This window comes from Hirundo rustica, chromosome 7, assembly GCF_015227805.2.
Source record: "Hirundo rustica isolate bHirRus1 chromosome 7, bHirRus1.pri.v3, whole genome shotgun sequence".
In the NCBI taxonomy this organism is placed as follows: Eukaryota; Metazoa; Chordata; class Aves; order Passeriformes; family Hirundinidae; genus Hirundo; species Hirundo rustica.
The window spans coordinates 35,242,583-35,256,952 of NC_053456.1; the positions used below are offsets into that span (position 1 = coordinate 35,242,583).

Below are 14,370 nucleotides of genomic sequence, written 5' to 3' on the forward strand. Positions count from 1 at the left end.
AAGTGCTGGTCAGGGTGGTGATTTGCAAAAGCATCTGTGCAAGGTACCATGAAGGATTTCCTCAGTTTGAAACTTAGTGAGGAAAATACTGTGGGGGTGAGCTCAATAATGTCAGTTTTGTGTTAATTTAACATAGAAATGGGCAAAGGGTGTCTTCACTTCCACTGAGGTACCATGTTTTCAGTTTGGGCTGGTGTCTTGGATTTCCAGAGGTGAAGTGCAGCACTGCCATCAGAGGTCGGTCTGAACACCTGACTTTGAGACACAACTGAAAAGAGCCTGGGAAAAGCAGCTTTACTCAGGGAATCTGTGTGCCCTGTAAATCAGTTGTGGAGCATTCCTTGACAATAAGAAGCAAAAGGATGGGAAACTGTAGAAAGCATTTTCCTTGATTGTTTTCGCAGAGAATTTGTTTCATGTAATCAGATTAATTATTTCCACCTAGGTTTGCCACCCTTCCATAGCTGTGGACTAGTTCCGTGTTAATGAAGCAGCTCATAATTAGTTAACAGTGTCTTGCCATTTGTGGCTGTTGTTTGTTTTGTTTCTGACGTTGACTTCAGTGCATGTGTAGCCCTTCTTACGCTGCAGGGACTTGCTTACGGAATAATGGCAGGATTGCTCCCAGGGACTGTTCCAGGAAGGCACTGCAGCTCTCGATGAATTGGGGAAGTTCAGAGCAGGTGTGGGTTAGTCCTGGACTCTTGGTGTGTGTACACACACACACACATAGGAGAGACGTGCTCAGAGATGGTATCTCTGACAGTTCCACCATACAGAACCTGTCACGAGGTTGCAGTGCTTGGTGTGAGCAGCAAAACTTCACCGTGTGTGTGAGCTGGAGAGTGGAAGTTTCAGGGAGGGGTGGAAGCACAATGTTTGTTCGGCTCTGGGCTGTCATGAGAGGGCCTGGGTGGCGGGGAAATGTCAGCATTTGCTAAGCAAATGCACGGGGGGGCTGATTCCTTGAAGTGCTGCCGTGTTTCTGAGGTGCTCCGTGTGTTTGAATCACCGTGCTGAGCCTTTGATCTCAAAGGCAGGCACCTCTGGTGCTGCAGGGGAGCAAGGCGTTTGGCAAAGATGGGGTGTCCTGGCAGAGGGGGCTGGACTGGTCACTTGGGATCCTCCTCACCCAGGCATGTTTGTATCGGTGCTCCCTTGGAGAGGAGCCGTTGGTAACAGCTGCCTTAGGCTGGGTTTCCTGTTTAATTGTGACTTACATGGTTCTGACTGTAGCGAAGGCTTCAGTGCTCAAACGGCTTGTGCTCCCTGTCCCCCTTCCAATAGGATTCCTGAGTTTTGTGTCAACACTTCCACTTGCCAGTATTTCCCTTAAGTTACTGAGTGCAGGTGTGGAAACTGGAATGAATCTGATATGTGATTTCAGTGCAATATATGGAAAGTTTTACAGAGCAGAATTTATATTTTGTGAGATGGGGCTGTCATGTCTCTGTGGGACAACGCAGAGCTGAGTTGGTTTGGTGACTGTAGGTTGGAGTCCAGGTGAGGTTCTAAGGTTTTTAAAGGTGTTTAAAAGTACTTAATTACCACGTTCTCCATCCAAGCATCCAAGAGGATGTACCTTGGGAGGCCTTCCACAACAGGACATGCATGTGGTGACACTTCTCAAACAGTGACTTGTCTCACGGGTTTCCTTGCCTCGTGCACTTGGTGTTTGTCCTCTTTCATAAGAAACTTGTCCATTTGCTTTTGGAATTCAGCAGAACATTTGCTTTCTCCAGCACCCCAAGCCACAGTTTTTCAATGCAGCTAAGGAGGAGCAGGTAATGCAGAGACCACACTTGAAATTGTGCTTTTTTTCCAAACTGTGGACCCTTCCTTTCCTCCTAGGTCCACTCAGCTTCTTACCCAGCAAAAGTACGGGAAAAAGTTCTGGCTCCAACAGAAGCAGATGGAAAGTGGAATGATCAGTGATTTGTCCGTGTTAATCGTGATTCTGCATCACTCTGATATCTTTAAGTTGCCTCTGCCTGGGCTGCAGGTTTACTATAACCTACTTCACCTGCATGAGAAATTTGGTGTTTTTCTTGTCCTGAAACTCTTACACTGCATACTTGGAAAAAGGGGTGGGGGGAATGTCCACATCTGCACAAAATACGTGTGGTTTTGGAGGAACTGGGCTAACACAGCAGCAAATTTGCTGCTTTATTTTTATTTTTTGCTATTCCATGGTAATCCAGTTGTTCTTCTGGCCACAGCTGAGCATTAAGCTGATAGTAGATTTTACAGTGTCACCTGCTATTCGCAATGTGTGTGCTTGGAGACAGAAAACTGTTTAGAGGCTCCAAACTCTTTGAAGGGGATGTCTGATGGTGTTTGAGGTTTGCAAATATATTTCCTGGAAGAGGTCTGGGTATTGCTGGAACTGTAGGAAAAGCAGCACTTGTGGGCAGTGCTTGTGAAACCTGCTCTCCTGGGACAGATCCAGTGAAGCTTCATGCTGCTTCAGTGGAGAAACAGGAGTTGAGGGGGTATTGTCACAGAGCTGTGCGGGTCCTGGGGACTGCTGCCATTCTTTTTGTCACCTTGCAAAGTGGTGGCTGGGAACTCTGGTCCCTAGAGGGGAGGTGAGCTCAGGAGGCTGTTTCACACTGCCTCTGCTCTAAATAAAGCAGCCTAGCCTAGTGGAAGGTGTCCCTGCCCAGGGGTTTGGAATGAGGTGGGCTTTGAGGTCCTTTCCAGACCAAGCCGTTCCATCATTCTAAAGACACAGTAAATCTCCCTGTGGTCACAGTGAATTGTTTCGAGGCACCTCTAAGAGGCCTCTTTCTTCCCTCCTCTTTTCATGTATGGATCCTGTATTGGCAGCATTTTATAAACAAAGGCAGCTCCCTCCCCCCCCTCCTCGGTTAAAGTGCAGGATCTGTTGTCAAAGGAGAGATTTAATCGATAGAGCTCTGAGAGAGGCTGTGCCTCCCTTCAGGTCAGTGTGTTTGTGTAAACTCAGGGCTATTTGCTTCTAAATGCATCGAGGGAGGTAATTTTGGGGGGAAAAGTAGTGATCTCCTTGTAATCTGTGCCAGGCAGAAGGATCGGCGGTGACGCCTTCTGGAAGGTGGCGGTGGTTTTTCCGTGGCTTTTGGAGGGCAAACCCCACAGTGCTGGAGTGCTGCTAGAGGAGATCCAGGATGTGGACGGCCTTCTAGCATCCCCTCGTTCCACCCCAGGGCTCCAAGGGATCCTGGCAGCAGTGCTGCTGCTGTGTCAGAGCTGGGGCATCAGAGCTCCTGGTCCTGGAGAAACCCGGCCGACTCAGCTCTGAAGCCCCAAGGCCAAGATTCTTATCGGGGCTGAATTGCAATTAAAGCTGTGAAAAATCGAGCTCTGTAAATAAAGTTCTCTGGTGACTATCATTAGTGGTTGCTGCACATTCAGTGCACATGGACTTGTGATAGCGCAGAGGCACATCTGGAAGGTGCTAGGAGGAGAAAGGTGAACGTGCTGCCACAGAATCACAGAACCATAAGAGGTTGTAAGGGACCTTAAAGATCATCTTTGTCCTGCTCCCCTGTGCCTTCCACTATCCCAGGCTGCTCCAAGCCCAGTCCAGCCTGGTCTTGAACAATGCCAGGGATGCATCTATAAGCTCCCTGGGCAACCTGTGCCAGTGCCTACCCACCCTCACAGTAAAGCATGTCTTCCTAATACCTAAACTCCCACTCTTTCAAGTTTGAACCCATTAATCCTTGTCCCCTCACTGCAGTTCCTGATACAGGGTCCATCTTCAGCTTCCTCACAGCCCTTTCAGATAATGGAATGTTGCTTTGAGGTCTCAACTCAACCTTCTCTTCTCCAGGCTGGATGCCCCCAGCTTTCTCAGCCTGTCTTTGTAAGGGAGCTGCTCCAGGCCTCCTGTCAACAAATCATGTGGCAGAACTGTAAAATTCTTACATTAAAAAATAAAAAAATAAAAAAGTTTCTGTTTGGGTTAGAGAAGATGAGAAGATCTGGAATTACTTTAAATCCAGGGAAGGTGCCTTGCAAAGGTTGGTGGTTTGCTGAGGGGCACCAAACCAGGAGGAGATGAGGCACGTTGGCAGGGGCTGCAGCCCCTCCGCCTGTCCTGCCAAAACAGAGGCTCATTTGGGGCTGTGACAAGGCAGTGATGGCACTCTCAGACCATGGCCACCCTCTGATCTAGGGATGTGATAAGATATAGCTGTTGATGCACCAGCCCCTGTGGTTTTAAGGAGCCTGGGCTCTCAGGTGTGCCCTGCCAGAAGTGGGCTGAATAAACAGGCATTAAGTGATTCCTTGTGCTCTTGTTCCTGAGATCTTTAAAAATCCAGCAGTGACCAGACTCTGAAAATTCTCCTGTAAGGCAGGGAGCTTGATGATCCCAGTCCTGATTAAATAATATTTGACAAACCTGCTCGTTTGAGCCTGTGGTTCTGCTGGGCACTTCCCGCAGTGCCATCCTCTGCCTTGTCTGTGGATGCCCTCCCGAGCCCTTCCTTTGCTCTGTGCCCAGGGATGTGCCAAGCCTGGCAGGGTCCCTGTGGCCCTGCTTGCTGTCTGCCAGGCCAGTTCCCGTGGCTGGCAGGTGATCCTGGGGCTCGTGGCAAGCCCAATACAGATGGGCTGTCTGTGCCCATCTCTGCTCCCAGCTGGAGCCCAGTGGAGCCGGAGGTGCCCCTGGCCCCCCAGAAGCCAGGGTGAGCCTTGCTGTGACCAGTGTGGCTAAGGCAGCAGGGCCTGAGGTTCCTCCTCTGCGGGGAGTGGCAGCGGGCAGGCGGCCCTGAGCCAGTCCCTGCCTGTGCCGGATGGGAACGTGCCTCTGAAATGATGCTCAGGGTGGACTCATTGTTCCTCAGGCCAGAGGTGATTGCCCTTGTCTTGGGAGGTGCTGGAGCAGAAGTTAAATAAAGCTGGGTTTGTTTTTCTTTTTAATTTTTTTTTTTTTTTTTAATGAGATCATTTTCTTAGAAAGCCCTCTAGACCTCCCAATATCTGAGACATAGGGGTAGACAGCGTTTCACTTCTTTCAGTTTAAGGAGCATTTTCCTTGAGATAGCGGCAGAAGGACAAATGTACAAAAGAATTGATGGAGGTAGAGGCCTGGTGTCATTGGTCTGCACGGAGATCAGTGCAAGGGCTACCTGATAATTACAGTTTGGAGGGAAGTAATTTGGGACATGACTGCTGTGTCCTGGAGAGAATCATGGAATCACAGAGTGATTGGAAGGAACCTTAAAACCCATCTCATTCCACCCCCTGCCTTGGGCAGGGACACTGTCCACTGTCCCAGGTTGCTCCAAGCCCCTGGCCTTGGACACTTGAAGGGATGGGGGAGAAGTAGGAATAGATTAATAGCAGGAATAGATTGGTGCTGTTGAGTGGATTTGGTTTGTGCTACTGATTCAGTCCGGTTTCTTTGGGAAAACTTCCCACTGTTCATGCTCACATTTTCATTCTTGTGCTGGGAAAATGAGGACACGGAGATCTGGTAACTCCACTCCAAATCCTTCTTGTGTACAGCTGAGATGGCTTATGTTACAACAGTACCTGCTGGTTTTAATGGAAACAAATTATGTTAGTATCTTGCTAATGCCTGGTATAAGCTGACCCAGCTCTGTTTAACAGGATAGGCTGATTAATGGGACTGGAACATCTTGAACATTCGGGACGGCAGAGACCTGCAGGGGTTAGAAATGACATTTAAGTGATTTTCTCTCGGATTTGACGCTTAACATGGAACACGTTCCAGGTGTCTGGGAATGCAAGATGGGCAGAGAGGAGCTTGGAGAGTGGTGATGCTGAGACACTTGGGCTGCAGCGAAACAGCCTATTAAAGAGGGCTTTTAATGAAGCACAGCAAGGCAGGTCAGCTGTGGGCAACAGTGCCTGCCAGGGCATTTTCCTGCACATCAGGGCAGTAACCTCAGAAAGCCCATCTTGAGCCACTGTGCCAGCACTGGAAATTTTGGACCTGGTTTTGCTTCTTGGAAAGGAACGCTCGAATCTGAGTTTTCTAACAGCTCTTCCAGGAATAGCCAGCACTGAAGTGCCGTGGCACAGCCACACTGTGGACAGATGTGCTCCTTGTGCAAGGCAGGAGCGGTCCCCGTTGCAACTCCCATCACAGCCATCCCCCACCCCAGCGGTGCTGCAGGGCACCACTCCTTGGGATCGGCTGCCAGGGCAGTTCGGGGTGAGCAGAGTCAGCTAGATCCGTGGGGATGGGCTGGAACTGGCTGCTGCCAGCAGGGTGACCTCACCCCAGCGCTGGTGATGCCTGGCCAGGCAGGAGGAGCTCCCCTGGGTACCCAGGAGGGCTGGGCTGCTGGTTTTATGGTGTTTTATGGTGCAAAGAAGGGAAATCGCCTGTGCCTGTGGGATACTCTACATAAAGGATAAAGCTGGCTTCAATCTGGGAGCTTGTGCCAGTGGCACAGCAGAATGCCTGAGACAGCCTGCCTGTAAAACAGGGATGCTCAGGAATCCCAGAATGGTTTGGGTGCAAAGGAACCTCTAAGCTCATCTTATTCCACCCCCTGCCATGGGCAGGGACATCTTCCACTGGGCCAGGTTGCTCCAAGCCCCGGTGTCCAACCTGGTCTAGGACGCTTCCAAGTATGGGATGTCATTTGGTATAGTGCCAAAAAAAATCCTGAAAACCCCCCCTCCAAAACTGAACTTGAGTAAGTTCTTTTGATAGAAGGGTGGCTGGTTAGGTCAGCGTGGGTGTCCAGTGGGGTTTCTCCAAACAGGGTGTCTGCTGCTTCTATTCCATATTTTGAGGGGCAGGGGCCATGGGTTGCTGACTCTGTGGGTCATTTCCCCCTTGTTCCCTCTCCCTCCCTCTAACACACAGCTTCAAAATAGTTGAACATGGTGGATTTTTTCCCCCAGGCCAGTATGGAGCTGCTTCTTAGTAATCTGCTGGAGGCTTGGGTAGAGTGGGAGTGGAATTGATTGTGTGGGTTTTTTTCCTTCCTGCTCCAAGACCACTTCTTGGCACTGAGGAAATTTTCTTTAGACTTCTTTGGGGAACAGATGCATGAAGTACAGTTACCACTCATACATATGGCTTTTAAAATATGGAAGCTGTTGGACTGAAGTGGCTTCATATGGTGCTGTTGGAGCATGAGAATTAACACGGAATTTTGGTTTTCTGAGACTTGAATGTGTCATTGGAAAGTTGTTTTCTTTTAATTTTTTTAAATAATGTTAAATATTAATCTGCATCTTTATGGTTATTAATCAAAGTAACATTTACAGCTCTGAAAATTGCTCTCTCTCCAGCTCTTAATGCCTAAAATAGCGTTGTAGTTTAATCTTGGGGATAAATAGGTTATATAATGTACAATTTAAATGGCTGTTAATCTTAATTTGCTAATGCAGTCATCTTTTTTCTTTAATTGCAGGTTCCCATTTTAAAAGCCATTGGAAGACACTCTACCAACCTCTTGGATTACTTCCCATACGACTCAACATGTCACTGTGCCCTGGATTTTACAAGGTGGCCATGATTTAATCCCCACGTCCCACTCCTATGTATTGGTGAAGCACTGGAGCTCTTCTGAGCTGCTGTTACTCCTGTGGGAACTGATCTGTCTCGAATCCCTCCTCCCAAGGACTAGACATTGCCAGCAATGAGCTCCCAAAGCCATCCAGGTAAGGGCAAGGCCACTTGGAGTCCCAGCAGCGACCCCAGAACGCAGTTTGTTGCATGAACACACCTTTTAATCGTGCTGAAATGATCATTCAGATCCCCTCCCTTTCCTTTTTGGTCTCAAACTTTGTGTGAAGGTGGAAAGCGCTGTCGCTGTTACCGAGAGTTACAAGGGAGTTTGACCATTTCAGGTTCATGATTGTTGTAAAATTTGGGTTTCTAGTCATTGTATCAGTGAAGCTTGGTATTTTCTGAGTCATTAACCAGATGTTTAGTTCGTTAAATTTGTGCTGATGGGCCTTAATGATATGGAGCGTACCTCTAAGGAACGGGCATGGTGCTGCCGGTGCCTTTATTGATATTTAAGAAAACTCTTGGACTTTTAAGGTACTTTTTAATAGGAAGGAATAGTTTTCTGGAACAAAAGTCAATTGATGCACCTCAATGCTGTCTGGGGGATTATCCCTAATGTGTCTTGTAATTTGAGGCATGATTCATCACTACCAAATTGTGCATTTCTGTCTGTCAGGAGGATCTGTAGATGCTCACTTACCTGCTTTCCAGCTTAAAGGTGCCTCACACATTTGTTTTTAGGGAGTTTGGGGCAACTTTTGTGTTAGGCAGAGCTTTGTAAGAGGAATTTTAATTGTGCTTGGGCTGTTTCAGTTTATGGTACAGAACTGGCTGCTGGGAAGCAAATAATCCAACAACAAGAAGGCATGTGGAAGGATTTATTTCACTCTGCCTCTGAGAGATTACTCTGTGACTTCAGTTTAATCAGGTTGGGGTTAACAATTAAGGCTGAAGTGCTAAAAGCCAGCTCCTAAGATTTAAGGAAGCGCTTGTTTGTGGGGGAAGAAATCCTGTAATAAATGGGGGTGCTGGAGTCTACAGGCAGCAGGGGTAGACCTGACCCTCTCCTCACAACTGAAAAGAGTTTATGAGTCTCTAAAATCATCAGAATTATCAAAAAGAGAAAAAAAAAAGCCTCTGCGTCAATAATGTAGCAGTCTCTTGGATTTTGAAATTTGTTGGTACTGTGAGGAGTTGAGAAACTTAAGTGTGTTTGTATGAGTGTAGGTGTTTACTGGAGACACAAATGCTAAGTGATGTTGTTCAGGAGCTGTGTTCTTCAGATAACAGGTAATTGTTGTTTGAGTGTTCTCATGACTCAGGAGTGAGGCTGGGCAGCTGTGGCCACCGGCTTTTCTCTCGATGTGGTGGTGGGACACCTTAAACACCTACCTGCAGTCCAAACCCAACCATGACTCTTTCTTGGCTCCTTAAGGAGCAGTTTTTCAGAGGTTTGGGAAGTGGTGATGTGCTTCCTGGTTGGGCTGTTACAAAGTGGCAGCCTGATGCTGGTTTGTCTTGCTTCCTTTCATAATTCATCGCTGTACCCTTGTTTCTCCTGCCTCTTTCTGCTGCTTTGGCTCAGCGTTTCTGTAGATCCAAAAACCAGCTTGAGCTTAGTTTTTCTAACAGCCCTGTCTAGAACGGTGCTGAGAAGGGTGATCTGCTCAAAACCCAGGGGTGCGGCGGCTGGGCGGGATGGTGTCGGATTATCCCCGTGCCCTTCCTGGGTGCTGGGTTCTCACTCCGGTTGTATTTCTGGAATTCTGCAGCATTTCATTGTGGCTTTTCACCCCCGGTGCTCATTTCTCTTTCAAGAGTCAGCTGTATAATAAGGAGCAGAAGTATTTCTCAAGCCTTGCCAAAGATGACATATGGACTTCTCATGTCAGTTATCATAGCCATGTTGATTATACAGCTACAGGTAATTATTCCTAATGATGGGCATTGTTTAAGGAAAGGCTCTGGCTTAACTCGGGAGCCTATTAAGCCTTGCTTCAGTGGGTTCAAGCTTTCTTCTCTAATCTTCTCCAAGGCCAGCACTAATGGGGTGTTTTAGGAGCCGTGCCATGAAATTGTTGCGGCGTAGATGAATGGAAGTGGTTTGGGTTGGGTTTTTTTTCTGTGCTTTTTTGATTTTTCATTTCACTCTGCAAAGCTTTTGTGAGAAGTGTTGGGCACCGAGGGCTTCTCACCGAACAAGGTGGAAAAAATACGGAGAAGATATAAGTTGACTAAAAAAAGTGTGAGTTCTTCCCCCATCACTGCCTCTTCTTTTGTTGTGTTTTGGAGTAAGATTCTGTAGGGAATAAGAAATAGGTTTTGGAGAAGAAGAGTACCCAGGCGGGAGAAAACTTCCTGGGCGGCCTTTGGCTTTTGGCAGAGGAGTCACAGCCTCTTCCAGTGCTGGAACAAAGCTGGAAAAATAGACGCTGAAATTGTGCTGCGAAGGCTCAAGTTGCTGCGAAGTATAATTAAGAAAATTAGGCTAATTAAGATAACATTTAGGATTATGACAAAGCTTGGGGGGGGCGGGGGAAAGCGTGTTTAGTTTCACTCCTTAACCTGTTCGCGTTGGCCACAATTTAAACTTGCCTTACATAACCCGGGGTGCACACCTTACCTGGGCTGACTGGGTTGTGAATAGGTGTGGGGTTTTTTAAATAGGTTTTTTTTTTTTAACGTTTTAGGGTTTTCCCCCCTCTGCTGTTGACCTTAAATGATTCCTTGCAGTCACCTTCTACCTCCCCCCTTAATTTTCAGTGGCTTGAGTTTTACTGTAGTTTGCGTTTTTAATCAGTAAAGATTGTTCTGCTGATACTAGCTATACATAAAGATTAGTTTTAAAAAACCAAAACACTTAAAGTTAATCACTCAACTGATTTGTATTTGTTTAAAGTTCACTTTCCTTTGTAAAAGCTGAAAATCTCCATGTTCAATGAAGCATTTTGTTTATGAAATGTTATCTTGCAGGAATTAACCAATCTGAATGCAAATGCTCCATCCTTTCTTCAGAGCCACTCTTGCAGAGATGCAAATTTCAGCTACATTTTGCAGTGCTGAATGTTTGGTAATTAGGAATATTGAAGTTTTGAGAATGAGCTGCCTGGCTGATAGAGGAAAATCTGCAGCAGGGATCATTAGGGCTGAGAGGAGCTCCCGGAGGAAGCTGAGAGCTCTGGGATCACATGGCACCGGGAGAACGAGTTGGAAAGTCACGTACTGTGATTTGCTGGACAGATAAGGACTTTTGTATGGGGCTTTATCTGCACCCAGCCACTCTCCTGCCCTGCTCCATGGCTCAGTGAGGCATGGCAAGCCATTTCACGCAGTACACACAGAAGAGCTCTCCCTGTGAGCGTCTCCCAACGTTTCGCACTGCCCAATAAATATTTGATGCGTTCTCCTTTTAAAGATTAAGAAGTTTCTGTGGGGATGCATTTCAAGGCGGCTTTAAATGACACTGACCTACTTTCTGGCAGCAGTGAGGCTGTCTGGGGAAGTTGTGTGGGGGCAAGAGCATCATTTCAGATAAACACAAGGACTGTGGGGGTAAACTCCAGCCCTTCTCTAGCGGGGCTGGGCCATGGCAGGTGCTTGATGGCTGTGGAAGAACATCTGAACATGGTGTATCACCGAGTCATGGAATGGTTTGGGTGGGAAAGGACCTTAAAGCTCAGTCCATCCATGGGCAGGGACACCTTCCACTATCCCAGGTTGCTCCAAGCCCTGTCCCTCCCAGCCTGGAACACTTCCAGAGAGCCCTGCTTCCCCTTACCAGTCTGGTGCTCTGGTTTTACTGGTTAATTCTAGACTGGAAAATCAGAGGCTGTTCCCTTTGAGCAGCCTAGTCCCCCATTTTTGGGGGGGATTTTGGGCTTGGCTGTGGGGTAAACTCAGCAACAAGCTCTGGTTAGAAGAGCTGAAAACTCCAGCAGGTGGAACTGGCCATGTCTCCATTCACTTTTCTTTCTCCGGCCCATGACAGAATGCCTAGTCCACCTTCATTCCTGTTCTTACCCATGTGAGAGCTGAGCCTGTCCTGGATTTTCTCTAGGAACAGTGTCATTTTAAGGTCCTTGAAAGTTTTAAGTCTGCTCCCACTAAACCTGTGAAGTTTTCACTTTCTGGAGCATCAAATAGTCGGGACTTTCTGTGCAAGGGTTTGATTTTACCCTCAAAAGAGAAGAATTGTTTTGTGCCTCAACTTGGGGTTCAAGCTGAAGTTCCTGCTAGGTCAGTGTCCCTGCCAAGTACATTCCTCTCGTTTCTGTTTTTTCTTCAAATGCAGTTCTTGCACTTAGGAATTCTTTAAAAGCCTGTTTCTAAAGTAAGTTTTTTAGCCTGTGATGTTTCCTGCAGTGCAAAGATGAGAAGCAGGTACTTGTGATGAGAGGCAGAGAACTCTGAATTATTTTGAATGAAGTACAAGGTAGGCAAAGGATATAAAAAAGGTTGTACCTTTAAAGTCAGGTGATTCTGTAATAATGTTTGAGATGGTCCTTGGGATCTTGCGTCTCTCTTGGAAAGGAGACAAACCTTTTTCTACGAGGTTATCCCATTTTTGTTACTCACTTTTGGTCAACCCCAGTTTGCCCTGTGTCTCATACTTCCCCAAATTCAATTTGTTACTGGAAGAGTGGATAAACAATTGCAATGATGTTTCTTCTTTTGGTGTAATGTTTAGTATATTTTTTTCATCCTCTGACATCTGCAGAAACTGCCTTTACAGTCAGAGGATAGCCAGGAGCGAGTGAACACGGAGTAGCAGGGGCCTAACTGGAGAATGAATAACTATGGAATTGGTGATTCTCCCATCCTTCAGTAAAGGCTTTGCCAGTCCCTTTCTCCCAATAGCTTGCCATTTACCATGAATTCCCCTCCACACAGGCCATTTAAGCAAGAAAGACCTTGACACCTGCATGGTTTAAGGTGCCAGGTGGAGCAGTCAAACCACTGAGAAATGGGGCACACGATTTATTCTTCTGCTAAGAAGACTAAAATTATGACATCATTATAACAGGTCTGTTAGAAGTTTTGTTTCCGTAGCCAAACCCAAAATTCTGTTGTTTCATCTGTTACTAGGAAAATTTTAGCTGCAGTGCCCTGGTTTGCTTTGAGGTGTTTCGCAGCTCTTGGGGTTCCCCCTGGGGATTGCTGTCACCCTTCGGCTTGGTGGACTGATTTGCTCAAGTGATTTTTTGAAGCGGATTTTTAGCCCTTCAGAAGGATGAGACTGATATTAAACTTCACACCTCTTGAAAAGTGAATTCCATATGGGAATAACCCCAGGTGGGCTTTTCTGAGACCCTCCTGTCTCAGCTGGAAGCCACTCCTGGTGGCAGCAGTGCTTGTGGGAGTTTCCAGGAGTCCCTGAGTGTGTTTGGGGTTCAGTGGGGCATTGCTGGTCCTTCTTCGAACCGTGGCAGCACAGGCTTTGCCAGAGAATCCACGGGCCAGACTTGACCATCCCCATGTTTGTCGCTGCCTTGGTCCACTTTGATGTAGTAGCAACAGATGTTTTGAAAGCTTGAGTTGCCAAGCGTGAGGAGGATCTGCCAGGATGGCTGGGCAAGGTCAGCCTGGGGAGACAGGAGCCTGTCCACAGCTCCCTGTGGGTACCTGGGGAAGGACAGGTAGGATTGTGACAACAGCCATTAAATACACCCTCTCCGCCTCTGCTCATGTGTGATGTGGATTTTTTCGGCGGGCTGATAGAGTAAATTTTACTTTTATTCGTTGTTTTGGGGGTTTTTGAGGGTTTCTTTTCTGTCATTTCAGTTGTACCAAGGGCCGAACAATCCCAGCACTGAAAAACAACTTATTTTTGCTGACTTGACCGTGAACAAGCAGAGTGCCTCTCCTCCAGGGGAAGCTTCCAGCCAAGGCAGTGTTGGGGACTCCAACACTGAGTCCCCTTCAGTGGAGGGGACTGCTGGAAACCCCCTGTGCTTTGTGGGAAAGCTGGGATCAGCGTGTTGGAGAAACCGCGGCCGAATTCAAAGAAACCACTTGTTTTTAAAAAGAAAGAAATCAATCCCGACCCTTTAGCTATTCTGGAACCCGTGTACTTCAGCTGTTTGTAGGCACTGTGCTGCCAAACCACATAAATAGCTTGATGGGGCAAATTGTGATGGGAGCGAGGTCTGCTTTGGGAGCTTTGAACTGCCAGTCTTGGCCTCAGGTACCTGTTTTGTCCTCCAAGGCAGCTGCTGAGGCTGCGTGACCCCACCAGGGTCAAAAACACGGAGCACGGGGCCGTGGGCTCTGCGTGTCCCCCGTGGGCTCTGCGTGTCCCCCGTGGGCTGCGCTCGCCGTGTTGTGGATTTGGAGCTTTGCTTTAACGGCTGCTGCTGTCTATGAACTCGCGTGCGGTGACTTTTTGTGTCAGTCCGTGATCGATGGCCCCGGATCAATGGGGGTGCTCGGCCGCACGGTCGCCGCGGCCGGCCGCCAAATTGGGAGCAGCTGGGAGATGGGAAATGCTGCCTCGGGTGGGTTATTTGCTCAGAGATCTGAGGGCAGGTCTTTTATTTTTTTTTGTCTGCTGCTGGAAAGGTGGTTTCGTTGGTTCTGATCAATTGACAGTTCTTCAGGCAGGAAGTCCTTAAAGCCTGGAGATGTTAAAGTAATCCATTGAGAATTATATTTTGCTCCTCTGTTTCAGCATTCAAAACTTGCGCTTTCTACTCAAACAGGCTTAACCTTCTCCGTTAATTGTGACCTTTATTTTATGATGCCTATAAAGAGAAACAGTTTTAAAGGGTTTTTTTCATTCCTGATCTAGAAAATGCTTCAGCTGCTCCTGTGGGAAGACATAAAAGCCTGAACTAGACTAACCCTCTCTTCTCTGGCCATAAAACCATCCAAAACAGTGAAAA

At 47.4% G+C, this 14,370-nt stretch overlaps 1 protein-coding gene across 5 annotated transcripts in view; it reads left to right on the forward strand.

Moving 5' to 3' along the window:
• HDAC4 (histone deacetylase 4) overlaps nt 1–14,370 on the forward strand; it is a 171,378-nt gene that overhangs the window by 17,744 nt on the left and 139,264 nt on the right. For 4 of the 5 annotated variants that reach the window (XM_040068884.1, XM_040068886.1, XM_040068887.1 and 1 more), the window contains one exon: nt 7,389–7,638. In XM_040068884.1, coding sequence (XP_039924818.1) covers nt 7,617–7,638 — 22 coding nt within the window. In that variant the 5' untranslated portion in view covers nt 7,389–7,616. The remainder of the gene's footprint in view (nt 1–7,388; nt 7,639–14,370) is intronic. The other variant, XM_040068889.1, reaches the window with a different exon arrangement.